Below are 18,141 nucleotides of genomic sequence, written 5' to 3' on the forward strand. Positions count from 1 at the left end.
TGAAGAACTGTTGATACTGGTAACAGAAGTGATATGCGGTGTTCTACCTGCAGCATGAGATGGAGATTTGTTACTTTCTGTGCAGACCAACCACAGTTGTCATCCCCAACTTCAAACCACGGCTTCATGCGCTGAATGTAGGAACCTTCTTTAAAGAAATTCTGATTGGAATTGTTATTCTTCAGCAAGTTTTGTAGGAGGAGGAGACAGTCTTCCACCACTATTCCTGGTGAAACAACAAAGGAAAAGATTAATCCGAGATGAAACAGAAAAATGACTTGTTACTCCACTTGTTTGTATGTTCCAGAAGGAACAAAGCCCACACTTCTGAACTCTTCATTCTCAGCAGCATCACATTTTGATTAAGAACTGAATCTCACACATGAACAAATAATAAAAGACCACTAAATGAAATAGACCAATGTTGAACTGGCGTATTTCACATGAAACCATAACTATGGCTCTTCTGCAAGTCTGAAGCAAAAACCTGTTTTTCCAAAGAGTGCATGCTGTCAGAGACAATCCTCAGACAATTCTGTCTGGAAGAAAACACTAACAGAGGCAATCTGCTGCTAGGATGCCTTTCAATCTGGACTTTATAGAAAGGACAAAGGTTTGGCCCTCGTACGTGTTAGAGCACATGGCAGTATTAGACCTAAGAGCAAGTGACACAGCAGCTGCCACATTCCCCCCTCCCACTGCTGCTGCAGATCACAGCTGGGAATCTGCCCTCTGCAAGGCACAGGCAGGGAGAACAGGCATGTGGGAGGGGGAAAGCAGCAAGCTCTCAGCACGCAGGAGTTGACATACCAAGTTTCCTACAATTACTAGCTGCCCAAAAACAGCAGCTTTGATTTGCTCAATCCTTCCATGCCAACATAGCCGCAATACTTTGCCTGGGAGAGAAGCGGTACACTAACTGCTCCTGCAGAGTATCACTCAGCAGAGACATAATCTTGTACTGAAACAGATCCTGCAGCAAACTACAATTCGTGGCAAACTCATGTGTTAAGAAAAACAAAGCAGTACCCCTGTGCTGCTCATTCTTATCCCTTCTTTCTCTCCCTCTACACCAACATGTAATAGATTTGCCTGTGAACTTGGGCAGAAACACAGGACTGTGGAAAAGCTTCAGATGTTTCTGTACCTCCATCACTGTTTCCTTCTTCCGTTACGATATCCAGAAGTCTCTCAAAGGCGTTTTCAAAGGCAACAATCTTCTGTATGGCTGCATTGCTTTTTGTCAGCTGCTGTAACAACAAGACTCCCTTGGAGGGCAGAGGGGAGAAGTGATTACACTAAAGTTTTACCAAGTTTACTATAGAACATCACTTTTTACAAGTCACAGCTCTCAGAAGAATGCTAAACAAGCAGCCTAAGCCTTGGCCAGAATCGCTGGACAGAACTGCATCCCACCCACCACAGCCATCCAGTTGACAGCCACAAATGATGAAGGCTAAATGGCTGCTGCTCTGTACTTACATCATTGCGTATAACCTCCCTGGAGTCTGCTAGCAAATCCATCAGTCTGGACACACCTGCAAGAAACGCATTAGAAATGAGTGCAAAAGATGCGGATTTTTCTTGCTAAAGGTCTTTAGCACCCCATGCTCCAGATTCCTCCAACCCTCCACCACATTTGCTGAGTTTCCAGCTTAAAGCTCAGCAGCAGAACACTGCAGCACTCACCCATGGGGCTGACGAGGATGATCTGCTGTACCTGAGGCCCTTGCTGCTTTAAGAGAGAGGTGAGGAGCTTCACTCCGGGCCAACGGACATGGAAATCAAACTCCTTCACAGATTGAGAAGAGGACGTTATGTTAAAGCTGGATCTAATCAAAATGAGACAGCTCAAGAACTAAGGAGTGCTCTAACCACCACTACAACGCTGGGCTCCCCAGGCAGCTCACACCCCACAGCCAGTGACCAGCCCTACACACCAGTGGGTCACCCCACTGAGCCTGCTGTGCTTCTAACCCTGCTAGTGTTAAAGCTTCACCTTGAGGTCAGCCACTGGATCACTAATTGAGACAAGCAGCCTTATTTTGCTCTCACAATACTGCTAGTAAAGAGGATGCTAAACTATGATAGCTGCAGAGAAAAAGAATTAGACTTAAGCCTACTGCCAACTTCCAGATCTCCACCATCATACTATATATTTTTACCATGCAACAGCTGTATGTGCCATTGTACACTACAGTACTTGAAACAGGCACAGCTCCACCTATCGCCTTTATCTACGTGGTTTTTCTTTCCTTTTTTTAAAAAAAAAACAACACAGCAGTCCTGGTCAACCACGGAGGTCCCTGACAACTGGAGACTTGCTAATGCGATGCCCATCTACAAAAAGGGTTGGAAGGAGGATCTGGGGAACTATAGACCTGTCACCTGACCTCAGAACCAGGAAAGGTCATAGAACAGATCATCTTAAGTGCGATCATGTGGCATGTGCAAGACAGCGAGGGGATCAGGCCCAACCAGCACAGATTCACAAAGGGCAGGTCCTGCTTGACCAACCTCATCTCTTTCTATGAACAGGTGACTCGCTTCATGGATGAGGGAAAGGCTGTTGACATAGTCTACCTAGACTTCAGCAAAGCCTTTGACACCATCTCCCACAGTATTCTTCTGGAGAAGCTGGCAGCCTATGGCTTGGACAGGTACACTCTTTGCTGCATACAAAACTGGCTGGAGGGCTGGGCCCAGAGAGAGGTGGTGAATAGAGTTAATTCCAGCTGGCACTAATGGTGCTCCCTGGAGGTCAGTATTGAGGCCGGCCCTTTACTGATGATCTGGACAAGGAGATTGAGTGCACCCTCGTAAGTTTGTAGATGATACCAAACTGGGATTGTTCAGTCTGCAGAAGAGGTGGCTCAGGGGAGACGTTATTGGTCTCTACAGCTCCCCAAAAGGAGCCTGTAGCAAGGTGGGAGTCAGCCTCTTCTCCCAGGTAACAGCAATAGGACAACAGGTGATGACTTTAAGTTGCACCAGCAGAGGTTCAGGTTGTACATTAGGAAAAGTTTCTTCTCAGAAAGTGGTGAGGCATTGGAACAGGCTTCCCAGGGAGGTGGTGGTGTCACCATCCCTGGATGTAGCAGAAATGCTAAGTCACAGCTTGAACCAGTGATTGAGCACCTGGTGGGAACGCAGGGCCAACCCAGGCGAGCTCAGGTGCATGCAATGAACCTGAGTGACTGGAAGGGATGGAGCCAGGATCCACCCCTTCCCAGATCTCATTTAAGGGCTGGTAGTGGAGGCAATGTTATCTTGCTGGAGATCCCTGTGTACCTGAGGCCTTCTGAAGGTAAGCAGCATCTTTCCTTTATTTCTAGGCTTATGGCTGTTGCATTCAAGCAAATCTTTGCTTGCTGCAGCCTAGGACCTTGCTGCTCTGCTGTTATTGCTGTACTTTCCATTGTGTTACACTGGAGGTGTTCAAGAATTGTGTAGATGAGGTACTGAGGGATATGGCCAGTGGCCATGGTGGGGACAGGCTAGGATTGGACTTAGTGATATTAGAGGTTTTTTCCAACCTAAGTGATTCTAACAACATAAACAGTATTCCTGCCGTAGACTAAGGCCCCAGTCCAAATTTTAATAAAGAAATGAATCTGGTGTATCAATTTTCCTACAGGGACTGCAATTGCACACCTCTGGAGTATGTTTGTAACTCCAGCTTTCATACTCAAAGTAGTTTTATAGTACTGTAAGCCACAAAGGGGACTTTCAAAAATCTTATTTTATTAATTCGCTAATCATAGTGTACGAAACTGTGCTCCTAATTTGTATTTCCATTCACTGAGATTAAAGTTCAGCATTCAGGGATCAAGGCTCACATATGCTGAGAATACTTAATGCTAATGACAGCTGGGCATAGTTCCATGCAGGGATAGCAGAACACCAGCTTTCTGCTGACAACTGAGCTCTTTTTTTCTTCATAGTATTATCATAAACATCCTTCTCAAAGGGGGAAACAGATCCTTGCCCAGGAGCTGGCAGGGCTTGTAGAGAGGGCTTGAAACTAGATATGAAGGGGAAAGGGAATAAAATCAGGCCAGTTAGGGATGAGCCTAGGGGAGTGATAATGGGATTGGGGTGAGGCAAGAGGCTCAGCTGAAGTGCATCTACACCAATACACCCAGCATGAGCAACAAACAGGAGTTGGAAGCCATTGCGTGGCAGGCAGACTATGACTTAGTTGCCGTTACAGAAACATGGTGGGATTGCTCCCATGACTGGAGTGCTTGCGATGGATGGCTATACGCTCATCAGAAAGGATGGGCAAGGAAGGAGGGGTGGTGGTGTGGCTCTCAATGTTATGGAGTGCTTTGATGTTATTGAGCTTATAGCTAGGATGATAAGGTTGAATCTCTACGGGTAAGGATCAGGGGAAGGGTTAACAAGGCAGACATCCAGGTGGATGTCTGTTATAAACTCTCTACCCAAGATGAAGAGATGGATAAGGTGTTCTACGAGCAGCTAGCAGAAGCTGCGCAATCGCCAGCCCTTCTCCTCACGGGGGACTTCAGCTTCCCCGGTATATGCTGGGAATACAACACTGCACAGAAGAGGCAGTCTAGCAGGTTTCTAGAGTGTATGGAAGATAACTTCCTTCTGCAGCTGGTGAGAGAACCTACCAGGGGAGGCGTCCCACTGGACCTGCTGCAAACAAACAGAAGGTTTGGTGGGCGATGTGGAGGTCAGGAGTTGTCTTGGGCAGAGTGACCATGAATTGGTAGAGCCAGGAGAGGGGACAGCAAAACTGCTACCTTGGACTTCTGGAAGGCGGACTCTGAATTGTTCAGGAGACTGGTAGGGAGGGTCCCTTGGGACTCAGTCTTAGAGGGTAAAGGGGTCCAGGAAGGCTGGTCGCTTCTCAAGAAGGAAGTCTTGAAGATGCAGGAACAGGCTATGCCCCTGAGCTGCAAGAAGAGCTAGCAGGAAAGAAGACTGCTGTAGATGAACAGGGAGCTTTTCCTGAGGCTTCAGGAGAAAAAGAGAATTTATCTCCTGTGGAAGAAGAGTCAGGCAACTCGGAGAGAGTACAAGGAAGTTGTTAGGATGTGCAGGGAGAAAATTAGAAAGGCAAATGCTCAGCCTGAACTCAACTTGGCTGCTGGGGTAAAAGGGAACAAGAAACTCTTTTACAAATATATTAACAGTAAGAGGAAGACTAAGGAGAATCTCCATCCTTTACTGGATGTGACTGGGAAAGTGACTGCTGAGGATAAGGAAAAGGCTGAGGTTCTCAATGCCTTCTTTATGTCTGTCTTTAAAAGCCAGACCAGTTGTCCTCAGAGTACTCTACTCTCTGACCTGGAAGTCTTGGATGGGGAGCAGAATAAACCCCCCAAAATCCAGGAGGAAACAGTCAGACTTACTATTCCACCTGGACTGCCACAAGTCCATGGGGCCAGATGAGATCCATCTGAGAGTGTAGAGGAAACTGGTGGAGGTGATAGTCAAGCCGCTTTCCACCATCTATCAGCACTCTGGTCAACTGGAGAGGTCCCAGAAGACTGGAGACTTGCCAATGTGATGCCTGCCTACAAAAAGGTTGGAAGGAGGATCTGGGGAACTACAGGCCTGACAATCTGACCTCAGAGCCAGGGAAGGTTATGGAGCAGATTATCTTGAGGGAGATCACACAGCATGTGTGGGACAACTGGAGGATCAGGTCTAGCCAGCATGGGTTTGTGAAGGACACGTCCTGCTTGATGAACCTGATATCCTTCTATGATCTAGTGACCTGCTTGGTGGATGAGGAAAAGGCTGTTGATGTGGTCTACCTAGACTTCAGCGAAGCCTTTGAGACTGTCTCCCACAGTATTCTCCTGGAGAAACCGGCAGCCCATGGCTTGGACCAGAACACTCTGCTGGTTAAAGAACTGGCTGGAGGGCTGGGCCCAGAAAGTGGTGGTGAATGGAGTTAAATTCAGCTGGTGACTGATGAGTGGTGTTCCCCAGGGGTTGGTTCTGGGACCTATACTCATCAGTATCTTTACTGATGACCTGGATGAGGGCATTGAGTGCACCCTCAGTAAGTTTGTAAATGACAGCAAGTTGGCTGGGAGTGCCAGTGGGATGAGGTTCAACAAGACCAAGTGCTGGGTTCTGCACTTGGGCCACAGCAAACCCAGGCAACGCTACAGGCATGGGGCAGAGTGGCTGGAAGACTATGTGGATGAAACAGACCTGGGGGTATTGGTTGATGCGTGGCTGAACTTGAGCCATCAGTGTGCCCAGGTGGCCAAGAAAGCTAATGGCATCCTCACTTGTACTGGAAATAGTGTTGTTAGCAGGAGCAGGGAAGTAACTGTACCTTTGTACTCAGCACTGGTGAGGCCATACCTCAAGTACCATGTTCAGTTTTAGGCCCTTCACTGCAAGAAAGACATTAAGGCTCTGTAGTGTGCCCAGAGAAGGGCAACTAAGCTGGTGAGGGGTCTGGAGCACAGGCCTTATGAGGAGTAGCTGAGGGAGCTGGGGGTTCTTCAGTCTGGAGAAGAGGAGGCTCAGGGAGACCTTATCGATCTCTCAAACTACCTGAAGGGAGATTGTAGTGAGCTGGGGGTCAGCCTCTTCTCTTGTGTAACTAGTGATAGGACTAGAGGGAATGGTCTCTAGCTGTGCCAGGGAGATTCAGATTGAATGTTAGAAAATAGTTCTCTGAAAGAGTGGTCAGGAGCTGGAACAGGGTGCCTAGGGAGGTGGTGGAGTCACTGACCCTGGACGTGCTCAAGGGATGTTTAGATGTTGTGCTGAGAGACATGGCTTAGTGAGTACTACTGGTGATAGGTGGATAGTTGGACTGGATGATCTGTAGGTTTTTTCCAACCTTGGTGATTCTATGATCCTCTGATAAACTTAGTTTAGAACTCTTTTAAACAGTTAGGAGTAACGAAGCAGCCCTTGAGCATGAATTGTGGGACATGAGCTGAAGAAGCTGCGCCGATGGAAAACTGTGACCCTTCAGATTGGAACCATATCCCAACACTCATAGCATCAATTCATGGTTATATACTGATCAGCTGGAATAATATCCTAGCATAAGCTGCAGCAGCTGGTTGTGGAGCAACAGTCTTTACTATTTCCCATCAAATAATTAAAATTTTTTCCATGTTATCCTTTAAATCTGGAAGGAATGCTTTTTATTTGGGTCACAGATCTCACTCATCTCCAACCCCACGCTTGCTGTAAGGTCAGACAGTGCTGTACATCTGACACAGGCTTCGTCAAAAGGACAAAACCATGTTTATCCATGATGATGATAGAACACCTCTCTGTGCAATGCCACATATCCCTCAGAATCACAAAGGCAGTGTTGTCACTCACCTCCACAAGTGTCAGCAGCAGTGTGACATTCTCTGGCTGCTTAATGAAGATCTCTGTGAACTGACTCCCCAGGTCATCACCTTGTTTTGGTGAGTTCTCCTCTGCAATCACCAACAGTGTGTTACGACAGACAATTAGAGGAACTTCAACTAGCTGTGGGTTTTGTCTGGTTAAAATGGAGCCATGAACCACAAACAAGGTTTTGAGTCAGTGCTGTAATATTAATACTGGTACATCTCAAAACTTTCCAAGCAGAGCAACAACTGTGTGTAAGAAGAGATCAGGGCCTGTCCCATTCTCAACAAGTTTTGAGCACTTTGCTTTAAGCAATGAGGAAAGCAGTCTACCAAAAAGAAACTTCTTTCAGCAGAAAGAGGAGGGAAAAAAAATAATCCCACCTCTGTTTATCCAAGTTCACAGTTCTTAGCCCCACCAGTCCCCTGATATGGATAAAACCAAACACACTTTTGGGTGCCCTGAGAATGTAGACACAGAGTTCTAAGAGCAGACAGCAAAAATGAAGAGTCAGTGGTTCCACAAGGCTCCCCTGATCTGGGAGAAGATTCCTCACAGGTATCTTTCAGTGCTGAATGGCAAAGTGTATGTCACATGGAGAGGATTCAAGCCAGTGGGAACAATGTCAACTGTCCAAAAGTAAGTGGCCTCAGCACCTCTATCATTTTTTGGGACAGCAGTTAGAGGAGATGTAAACATGAGGAAGGGAGGGCATCTCTTTAAGGTGAGAGGTGTTGCTCATCCCTTTGAGTCTGAATTCATTTCACAAAGAAAACAAAGTGTCATTCTGCAATTTGCTCTTCAGCTGTGCAGAACTGACCCAGTGCAGCAACTGAGTCTTGCGGAATTATTCCATGTGTTGCTTTTGCTCAGAGGGAAAGCAGATGCAAAAGCACCCCACGCAGCAAGGGAACACAGGTGGACCACATCTGCACACTGCAGCTTTCCTGTTTGAGGGACAATGTACAGATAGACCTTAAAAACCTTGTGCTGCTGGTGGGCACCGTTCAGCAGTTTCCACTGACAAATTCAGGAACTGCAGTTCTAATGCAGAAGGAATTTTAGATTCTATATTCATTTTAGACAGGAGAAAAATGTATTTCATGCAACTCAGTATAGTTTCTGGGACTTCAGCTTTCCAGTGAAGGCAGCTGAACCACAGCAGTAGTCCCACCCAAGAGGGATGGGAATTCAGCTCTATGGGATACCAGGGGCCACCTCTAAGAACTGAGCATCATGCTGGGTTTAACAACAGATTGGCTCCTTGTTTATTGCGTTCCCAGGAACACAGAAAGCCCAGAAGCTAAATGCACATGAAGCAACTGCTGGGGAACCACGCAAGGACACATCCACATACATTCCCAACTCAGGCTGAGCAAAGGCACTGCTGCTCAGCTCCTCAATGTTTTACCCGAAAACCACACTGATATGCATTCTGCACTGTGGCACTGCCCTGTGCCTGTGGATGGAACCATGGCACAGCACAGCTGGAAACAGCAAGCACAGGAAGAAATGCAGCAAAGCCATCATATCTCTGACTAAATCCGAAGGGCTGATTGGGGTAACTGAAGGCAAAGGGAGGATTTCTTTCCCTCAACTCAGCTGTAGAATTCACAGCCCCCAATAAATGACTAGCAGCTGATTGGTCATATATGGGGTCAAAGACTGCGAAGACTTCAGAAATCTGCAGCTCATTAGGGGACCAGCAAAGCAGAAACCAATGGACTGACAGCATTTTTCTACCGGTGGCAAGAAAATAATTTTAATCCAGCCAACCCCATTTCCTTTGGGTTGAAACAGTGATTATGGCGCTAACATCTATTCCTAAGCAGTCCAGTACAGGTAAGAGGTTCTTATTCGGTCTTTCTGTCATTAGGCTGGAGCTGACCATTTCTCTGATGTAGTTTAGTTATATTCTTCCCAGGAAGCAGACACATGCAAGTTGCTTACAAGAGGGACAGAGAAGCAGCAGCACTCTACTGCACGTTTTGGGCTGGACAAACTATGGGATACTAAAAGAAGGTAACAAAAGGGAGGACAGACTGCATGCAGAAATATCTCCAGTCCAGATGCATAGCACCCAGCAAAACCCAGGTGCATTTACAAAGTGTTAGATGTCAGCTTGTGGTGGAGGTGAGCACTATTTTACCATGCATCACTTAAAAGAGACACTGGGAAGGATCTGTGCCAAACTTTAGGGCTTCTTGGAAACAGAAACTGTGTGTCTGTGCACTTTTGTGACATCCTCAACAATAACTCGCCATTATTCCAATCTCAGGAATTCTGCTGATGTTTGATATGCCCCAAACACATGAAATTAAACTGGAAACACACTTTGGCTCCCAGGCAAGTTTGTGTTGCAGAGCAGAATGCAAAAAGCACCAAAATTCAAAGCGGGTCCTTGCAGTGTTCTTTCCAACAGCAGAGAGCATTAGGGTGTGAGCAGCACTACAGCTACAAACCAAGCGATATGTTCATAGAAGTAAAGGTTCCTTTACCTTCAGAATCATCTGTCAGTGCAGATAAAGGAAAAAGAGAGAGAGGTTCACAAGTTGAGCAGCGTTCCAACAGCACAACCAACAGCAGCACAACACTGATGTTTGCAATAGCCCCTCCCCTTCCTACATCAGAGATGAATGATCCAGGAGCACTCCCAACAGGGGCTGGAAAGAACCATCCCACACTCCTCCCACCACTGATGGTGCCACATATAAAACCCAAATTTGTCAGTTCTTTGCTCTTACTGAGACTGCTGTAACGTTCTCCTATGGAGCCCAGCAGCAAAGCACTACCAAGAGCAGAATAAGAAGGCTGAGGAAGCAAAGAGAAGTGACAACTGGAGCTACAGTTTGCAATAATGTGTCACATGAAAGACTTCAGCTTGCACGTGTCCTGCAACTACCTAAGTCAAGAGATAATACACCATAGAAGGCACTACAAAAGGGCACACGGCATAACATGATGCCAACACACTGGCAGAAGTCCATGCACATTGGACAATTCTCATCTACTTTCATCAGGATATTTATCACTTGGTTAAGGGTCCTTTGAAAAAATAACCTGGAGTGAACACAGCGGACAGGTGGCTGGTACCCAAATGTAGGATCACCTGCATTGTGCCCATCCACAGGAACACATGCACTGTCTCATTTGATGGAAACTGAAAAACACAATTCTTGAAGCTGTCAGGGACTAAGGAAGCTGTGGTAAATGCAGATGTAATGAACCAATTGGCTCTTCCTCACTCTGGGCACTCACAGCTCCAGTGTATGTATTTAATTTTATAATGATTTTTCCACTGCTATCATTTTCTGCAGAGCACTGATGGCTCCGTAGAACAAGGAGTTACTTTCCATGGCTACCAGCATCACAGCTTTGTTGACTGATCAAGAAAGGCCTTTGAAAATGAAGGCAGGATGGACAGGGACCACCAAGTACTGCAGCCTTGGCTAAGTCTGTGGGCCCATTCCAACCTGGCTGCTGTTTACATAATATCGATTTTAAAATTAATCAGCAAGGAGTCCAACGTTACTTTTAATGCAAGCCCTGCTCAAAGACTTTTTGCATTGCCTTAACAGCTATACAGTAAGACAGCAAGAGCGAGTGTTAGTAACTACGCAGCATTACAGTTCATGATTAAACACAGCCACCAGGAACAGCATCCTCAGAGTGAATACAGCTGTTACTGCCACAGCTTACCTTGTTCCTCCTCTTCTAGGTCATTCGATATGACGTTGTACAGCGTGTCCAAGGCATAGCCAATTATTTCAGAATCTGAACTGCAGACAAAAGAACCACTTTTCTTTAATGACTTACTCATTTCCAGCTTCTCTCTTTCTTCTTTACAACATTGTTCTTCTGCTCAGACAGTTCCCCTCACACCACTACTGCAAGCGAGGAGAGCTGATGCTAACAGCTATTTTATAATACTACATTTTTACCAACCAGGAGCTGCTCAGGCCTTAGATAGAGTCAAACCCCTTCTTCCAGTTCCACTCCCTGGGGCGGTCCCATCCAGAAAATCCAGTGACACAGAACAACCCTGGTAGGTGTCACTAGGAGCATGTACTCCATCCTGAGCCTCCCTTCCAACTCACTCCTCCAGTACATCAGAAGGGACTTCCAGTATGAATTCATGGAATCAAAGAATAGAATCAAAGAATAGCTTGGGTTGGAAGGGACCTCAAAGACCATACAGTTCTCCCAAACAGGCCAGTCCAGGGTCACCAACTCAGCCCACACCCAGTCATTACAGGTTTGCAAGCTCGTTAAGGCTCAGGAAGCTGCTGGGCTGCCCATCTAACTTCTCCAGCATCAGCTCACTTTCTGACACCAACATGTGAAGTCCTGCTCTAACAGAGTCCTTTTTCTTCTGCATCCAAACAATCAGTAAATCCAATGCTAAAACAAACATGATGCCAGAATTGAGGGGCAGAAGAGGGTGTAACCATTTTTGCCATTTGCTTTGTTGCTCATACAGTCAAACAGCATTGAAGCGTGGCTGGTCCAAACAAACTGAAGCACTGCCACACACAGTAAGGCACCTGAGAGTGCATCAGGACAAACCCAACAGCTATTTCCACATCTCACACAAGCATCAGGAGAGTACTGTCACAACATGACCTCATTCAAACTTTCACATATTGATTTCACTAATCTGCAAAGCATAAATAATCATAAGGCTTCTGCACCACCAAGGAGGTATTTGCATTTTAAGAAGCTGCTACAACAGCTTGCAGCAAACCCTATAAACAACCCATCCAACCAGCAGCCTTAAAAGCCAGTCCTAATTGAGGTCAGCTATCTTTGCTAGGCCACTAATTAAGAATGACATTTACAGCACACCTAAGGTGACCCATCAGCTGCGAGAAGATGAAATGGAGCAATCCGTAACTACGCTTCTTGCATCACTATGGCGAGGGCTTTAGTGGGCTCTCAAAGTGACAAATCATCTCCCTTTACATGACACTCACACTAAACCAAAAGCCAGGAACCATCAGCTCTCAGCATTGTTTGTCCCGTGACGCTGAGTTTTGAATGAAACCTTGCCTCACTGTTGTCCTCGGGTGATGCATGCAATTCTGGTACGCCATCAGTGCCACACAACTCACATCACCAGCATTTAAGCTGGGCTGTAGCAGAAATAAGGAGAGAAAAAGCAGCATCTCTTCTGCAAAGATGTGAGGTGAGTCAGAGCACATATAGGAAGGTTTGGTCTGTGTAAGCAGTCTCAACCAGCAGGTACACTTCCACTGCCTAGCTGCTTGTTTCCCCTTTTACCTTAACTGTCTTTTCAGTTCAGCACAGTACTACAAAGCCCATGGTTTCGTTTTCATATGACTGAAACAATTCCACATCTGCAAAAAACATGGAAATGACTTCCTGGAGAGTCATGCGGAAGTAAAAAGCAGTCTCAACCTTGCTTTTGCTTTCCTTTTCGCTCATGGGAGAGAGAACACAGCACCTACAAAAGAATAATCAAATATGATACAGACATGGAAGAAGCTGGCCTTTTTTCTTGTTGGAAGAACAAAACCAGGATAGTAGCATCATATCTTTGCTATTCACTGCCTTGCTTCCATCCGCTGTTCATCACGTATATTACTATTCCCTTGATTGTTCTGTTCAGACTGAAACCGTGCAGTTTTTGCTCTGCAGTCAATAAATTGACCTCCACTCTCTCGAGCATCCACAGGAGACACAGCCTTTCTGCAAAGCGCCAATCCAGAATGAGCTACTGGAGCACGTTCCTTCTGCTACCAGGACTTAAACACGGCACTGGACCCCGATGTCAGCTCAGTTCCCCCACGAGTTCACAAACAACAGCAGAAAAGAATCATACAGCAGTGCAGGTGTCCACGTGTTGTGCTGCCAAGGGAGAGCACCTCCAAAAGCTTTTACCTCCTCTTCTAATATGAAGGCATCTCTTTCCATGAATTTCTACCCTCTCTTATAGAGGAGGAAGAATTGGAGTATTTCTATCATGTCGCCGAAGACAGCGTGGCTGGAAAGGACTAACAACAAACACATTCCTTCTTATGGCAGCTTCAATAAAAAGCAGATCACGACTCTGAACGTTAGGAAATTAAAGCACAGAAATAACAGGTTCGTAGCCTATGCAAACAGAGAATACTGTCCTTTCAGGTCCATGTTAGGTTTCAACCTGTTATAATTGTCAGGCTGAATTTTAAAAAATAAGATTTTGTATAAATAGAACGAAAAGAGTCAAATGCCAAGTTAACCTTGTGCTCCGCTGCACTCTTACACACCAGCGCTTAAGTGGAGCTGCTCTGCTCAACAGTCAGTGCCAAACTTCTTTCCTAATGGTCCCTGGTGAGATGTAGCAATGCCCAGACAGGCAGCCAGAAGAAGGTTTTCCAGCCGACCATAGCTCCTGCCTCATACTGCAAAAAACTCTCATTTGTGTAGGAGCCTAGAACATTTAAAGCTCCCTCGAGTGTTACCAGGCTCCCAGATGGCCAACGCACAGAGCTGAAGAACCAGCCCAATAAGTCTATTTTGTGCAGAAAGAGTTTAAATAGTCAGATCTCAGCCCAAGCAGGAAACAGAGCTTAAGGCAATCTACAAGGAAACTGTGTAACAAATGGAACAAGACACTCATTAAATAAAGGAAAGTGGTGCAATATCTATTCCAGGATAAAGGCTGTGAAACAATGGAAGCTGCCAACAGCTGCAAATGAAACTACACAGAGCTGATGCAGTCCCATGTTTAACACTTCAGGTTTCAAGGGAAGGAGCAACTGACCAAGCACAAACAAGAGGTGCAGTGAAGACTAAAGACAGCTCCTGTTTCACTCCAGATCCACATAAATAGCAGCTAGCTGCTGTGCTGTCACACTTGGCGGAGAAGATCTGTAATACAAACAACTCTGTGATTAGATAGCACTTTCAGTCAGCTCATTTGCATTAGAAAATAATTAGCAGCAAAGTTGTTTCTATTTTTCACACTGCTATGATATATGCTAACAAAACAAATGCTGCTGGCAACAGAACAGTTGTGCATCTTGAACCATTCCATTCATTCTTTGTAAACACTCAGTAGGAAAGCACACGTGCACCTGTCATTGCTCTCATATTGCAGTGCTCTGCAGATCTCCTCTGCCCTGCACACACCCCAGGGCTCTGCTGCTCAGTGCTCCCACTGCCGGCTGCTGGCTCCTCTCCAGGCCTCCTTCACTCCTTGCTCAGAAAGATGGGGAGCAAACGAAGCCTCATCCAACACAATTCCAACGACGCCTGCTTCTGCTCAGCTGAGAAGAGGGTTACAGTCACAGTCCGATGGACAGAAAACAGAACATCTCCAGTCAGGCAGGTAACAAGCAGCAGCAGCCGTCTCATGGCAAACACCTGCACGTTGGGAGCAAAGTCCTCAGGCCAACCCAGCAACTACTGGAAAAACATACCCATGTACAACTGCACTACAGGGAAAGAAAGTAAAGAGTTCAGTGCTCTGTTTTCCTGCTCCTTTCACATTTCTCATCGAACTGGACCTTGTGTGCTCCTACGCTTCAGAGCAGCAGTGAAGATGCAGAATCAGTGGGTGTCAGTGAGTTACAGCAAAACAGCAACATGTGAGAGGTCAGCTTGGGTCAGTCATAGTGACTTCTGTTTTCTGGCAAGTTGGACTCCTTCTGTAAAAATAACTGTAGCTACGATGCAAGTAAAAATCTGGACAGGAGATGGAAAACAGTATTTCTCAGTTTTGCAGAAAGCTTCAGGATTCATCAAGGGGCTACTGATGAAGTCCATCAGGGATCACACCTAAGGGCACACTCCAGCGCTGCTGACAGTACAACAGCACTGCCTCTGTCAGACCTTCATCCTCCCACTTCAGTATGCCAAAGATGCAGGGCAGCAGGGCCAGATGAGCCTGCAACACTCAGCTGAGCTGTACTCCTCCAGTGGAAAGAGCCCCCGTGGCCTTGTCTTTGCTATCACCAATACCAAAGAGCATTTTGCACCCCTGGAATACATCAGAACATGCCAAGACACAGAGCTACAGTGATCTTCTGTCAAACAAAGCACAACCTACAGGCCAGATGATGGGCTGGTCCTCTATAGGTTAATTTCCTATGACACGTTCAAAGTTTTGTGGAAACCAGCATTTTTTCCATCTAAAAACCCAGAAAATGAAGATGTATTCACTGTTTTTTAAACTGCTGTATGAGTCACACAGTGCATCCCAGTAGAACTCTAGCAAGCACGGATCCTGGAGGTGCAACTGGAGCCCAATGAAGTCCAGACAAGCTCCACATCTGTACCCAGCAGGGTCCTGTCCAATAGCTCCATGGCAAGGAGCTCAGCAGCACTCTTGACTCCCCCTCACAGCTCAGATCCAGCCTGATGAGCAGCTCAGGGGATGAAGGCAGCTCCTTGGCCTCCTTTTCTGAAGGGCTTCTCCTCCACGGGACTGCTGTTCTCATGATGTCTCCTGGTACTGCTCTGATCCTACAAGCTGCAGAGCTAAAGCTGAACGCATAAGCTGTAGACAGCCAAGGGAACAGCAATAGCATGGCCCCATTCAGACACCAGCTCATAGCTCCTCCCAGCTGGTGGAACCTGCCAGGTGAGCCTGGCTGCCAGCAGCCCTCCAAGAGCACTGGAAGGTTTCTGCTTCTGACCATTCAAGCAGAGCAAGATGCTGCTGTCATGTAAGTCCTCAAGGACTCCTTCCAGACACCAAATCACTGCTTTCCTAATTTCTGTTTGTTGTAACACTCCTGTTTTCACGTATATGCATGCAAGTATCCCATACATGCCTTTATGACTTTTTTAAAACAGATAAACGAAAACAAAAAGAAGCTTTATGCTCAAGTTCAGAATGACAGTATCACAATACAGCCAGCTGAACATCCTGAGTATGCAACAGTTGAGGCCTCAATCAGAGTAGTGCAGAGAGTTCTGAAGTTACACCACATGGGTACTGTCAAATACAGCAGTGCACACAACTGAGAGATGGACAGTAAAAGAAATTAAGTTCCGCATAGAATATTCTATTCCAGAAAGCTATATTCTAATCTATGTCCAGTATTTACACTAGAAACATATGTTAGCAGGAGTCCCTCCTACATGAAGGGGAGACAAATCTCTTATTTGAAGCTTTCCAGATAACATTCCCAATAACAGAATCATTCTAGCAATTCATTCGATAACATACATCTGAGGTAAAAAACAACCACATTCACTGACATTGTTATTCACTCTTACATTCTACCAATTGTTTGAGAACAGGTTGGTTTGGGCTGTTTCAAATCCTTCAGTTAATACTGTAACTTTAGTTTTACCCTTCACTTACCCCTTTTATAGGGAAAGATAACCACTTATGAAACACAGAGATGTAGTTTGCTGCTGTTTGACCCAGAACTGCTTCTCCTGTCCCTGTCACTCACGTCCATTTCATTCTGTCATCTCCTTCCAAGTACACTCTCATCACACTGCTCACCACAAGTAGTCACCACGAAGCCCCAGGAGCCCAGTTCCCTTCCAGCTGAGTAACCATGCAGGGAGAGGTCTGAATTTATCTCTGTCAGCAGAAGGAAGGCACCAGCTGGGAGTCGTGCCTGCAGCAGCAATGCTTACCGGTCAGTCTGCAGGACGTGTACCAGGTGCTCCATGGCTTGGATGCCCACCTCCAGCCGGTACTTCTGTGGGGAGAAGATATGGGGTTGGCAACAGGCAGCCCCAAGCCATCCAACCATCCCTGTAAATTGGCACAGCTGCCCATGAGGTTTCCCTAGGAAGCCACCCAAGAGTCCCTGAAGGGCCCCAGGGACCTTCCCAGGAGCCCCTCCAAAGAAGTCCAGAAGCCCTCCCAGGAACCCCCTCAAGGAGCTCCAGGCACACTCTCAGATCCCTGGCGCTCACCTTTGACAGCGCCTTCAGGGCGCGCACGGCGTCCCGGCGGTCATCTAGGAGCGTGGAGGAGGCCACCCGGTCGCACAGCTTCTGGATCTGGAAAGCACAGGCCGTAGGTCACAGCGCGGCCCCGCCAGGCCCGGTCCCGGTCCCCACCCGCCTCCTCGTGGCCCTCACCGTATCGGCGCCAGAGGGCTGCGGCCCGGCGCTGGGCCCCCCCATGACGCCCCGCAGGAAGTTCATGGCAGTTCCGCTGCGCGTCCACCGGCCCCGCGCGCCCCCAGCCCCGCTCTAACACTCCCGGCCCCGCCACCACCCCCGCGCCGGAAGCAGCCACCGCGCATGCGTCGCGACGTGGCGGCGACGTGGCCTCCGGCGGGGGCGTGACCACGATGGTGGTGGGATTTAGCGTGAGCCACGCCTCTCCACCCTGGGCTGCGAGCGCGGCGTCGCTACCGCTTGCACCGCTGCTTCGGGGTCGCACATTTACAGTAACGTTAACGTGGGTCCCTCATACTGCCGCAGTTCTCAGCAGACCTCAGTGGGTCACGGTGCATTTTTTGTAGAGGGGGCTGGGGAGGGGGGGGGGGGTTCCTCTCCCCAGCGACTGAAGAGAGAAAACAAGGTTAAAGCCTCTCACGGAAACTCAAAGAGTTTTCAGTCAGGTTTTATTTTCTACTTGGCTGTTACAAAACAGATGATAAAAAACAAGCGTTACTCTAATGTAAAACAAAGACTTAACCTTCCCTCAGCGGAGCACCGACGCTAACACTGAGGCGACTACGCCCACCACACCTATCCACGCCAGCCCCGCCTCCCAGTTGAGGGCACTTCCGCCGGAAGCACAGCGCCGCCACTGACCCCGCCCCCCAGAAGAAACTTCCGCCGGAAGCACACCACCACCCCGTGCCG

At 47.3% G+C, this 18,141-nt stretch overlaps 1 protein-coding gene across 9 annotated transcripts in view; it reads right to left on the reverse strand.

The window, feature by feature from the left end:
• The window catches only part of USO1 (USO1 vesicle transport factor), a 31,880-nt gene extending 14,313 nt beyond the window's left edge, over positions 1-17,567 (reverse strand). For 5 of the 9 annotated variants that reach the window (XM_021397372.1, XM_021397371.1, XM_021397373.1 and 2 more), the window contains exons 1-10: positions 17,407-17,567; positions 17,239-17,325; positions 16,954-17,018; positions 11,053-11,132; positions 9,852-9,863; positions 7,339-7,439; positions 1,690-1,792; positions 1,483-1,538; positions 1,148-1,268; positions 48-226 (exon numbers count right to left, since the gene is read on the reverse strand). In XM_021397372.1, the coding sequence (XP_021253047.1) occupies positions 48-226; positions 1,148-1,268; positions 1,483-1,538; positions 1,690-1,792; positions 7,339-7,439; positions 9,852-9,863; positions 11,053-11,132; positions 16,954-17,018; positions 17,239-17,325; positions 17,407-17,472 (870 nt within the window). In that variant the 5' untranslated portion in view covers positions 17,473-17,567. The remainder of the gene's footprint in view (positions 1-47; positions 227-1,147; positions 1,269-1,482; positions 1,539-1,689; positions 1,793-7,338; positions 7,440-9,851; positions 9,864-11,052; positions 11,133-16,953; positions 17,019-17,238; positions 17,326-17,406) is intronic. The other 4 variants (XM_021397378.1, XM_021397375.1, XM_021397377.1 and 1 more) reach the window with 1 other exon arrangement.

This window comes from Numida meleagris, chromosome 4, assembly GCF_002078875.1.
Source record: "Numida meleagris isolate 19003 breed g44 Domestic line chromosome 4, NumMel1.0, whole genome shotgun sequence".
In the NCBI taxonomy this organism is placed as follows: domain Eukaryota; kingdom Metazoa; phylum Chordata; class Aves; order Galliformes; family Numididae; genus Numida; species Numida meleagris.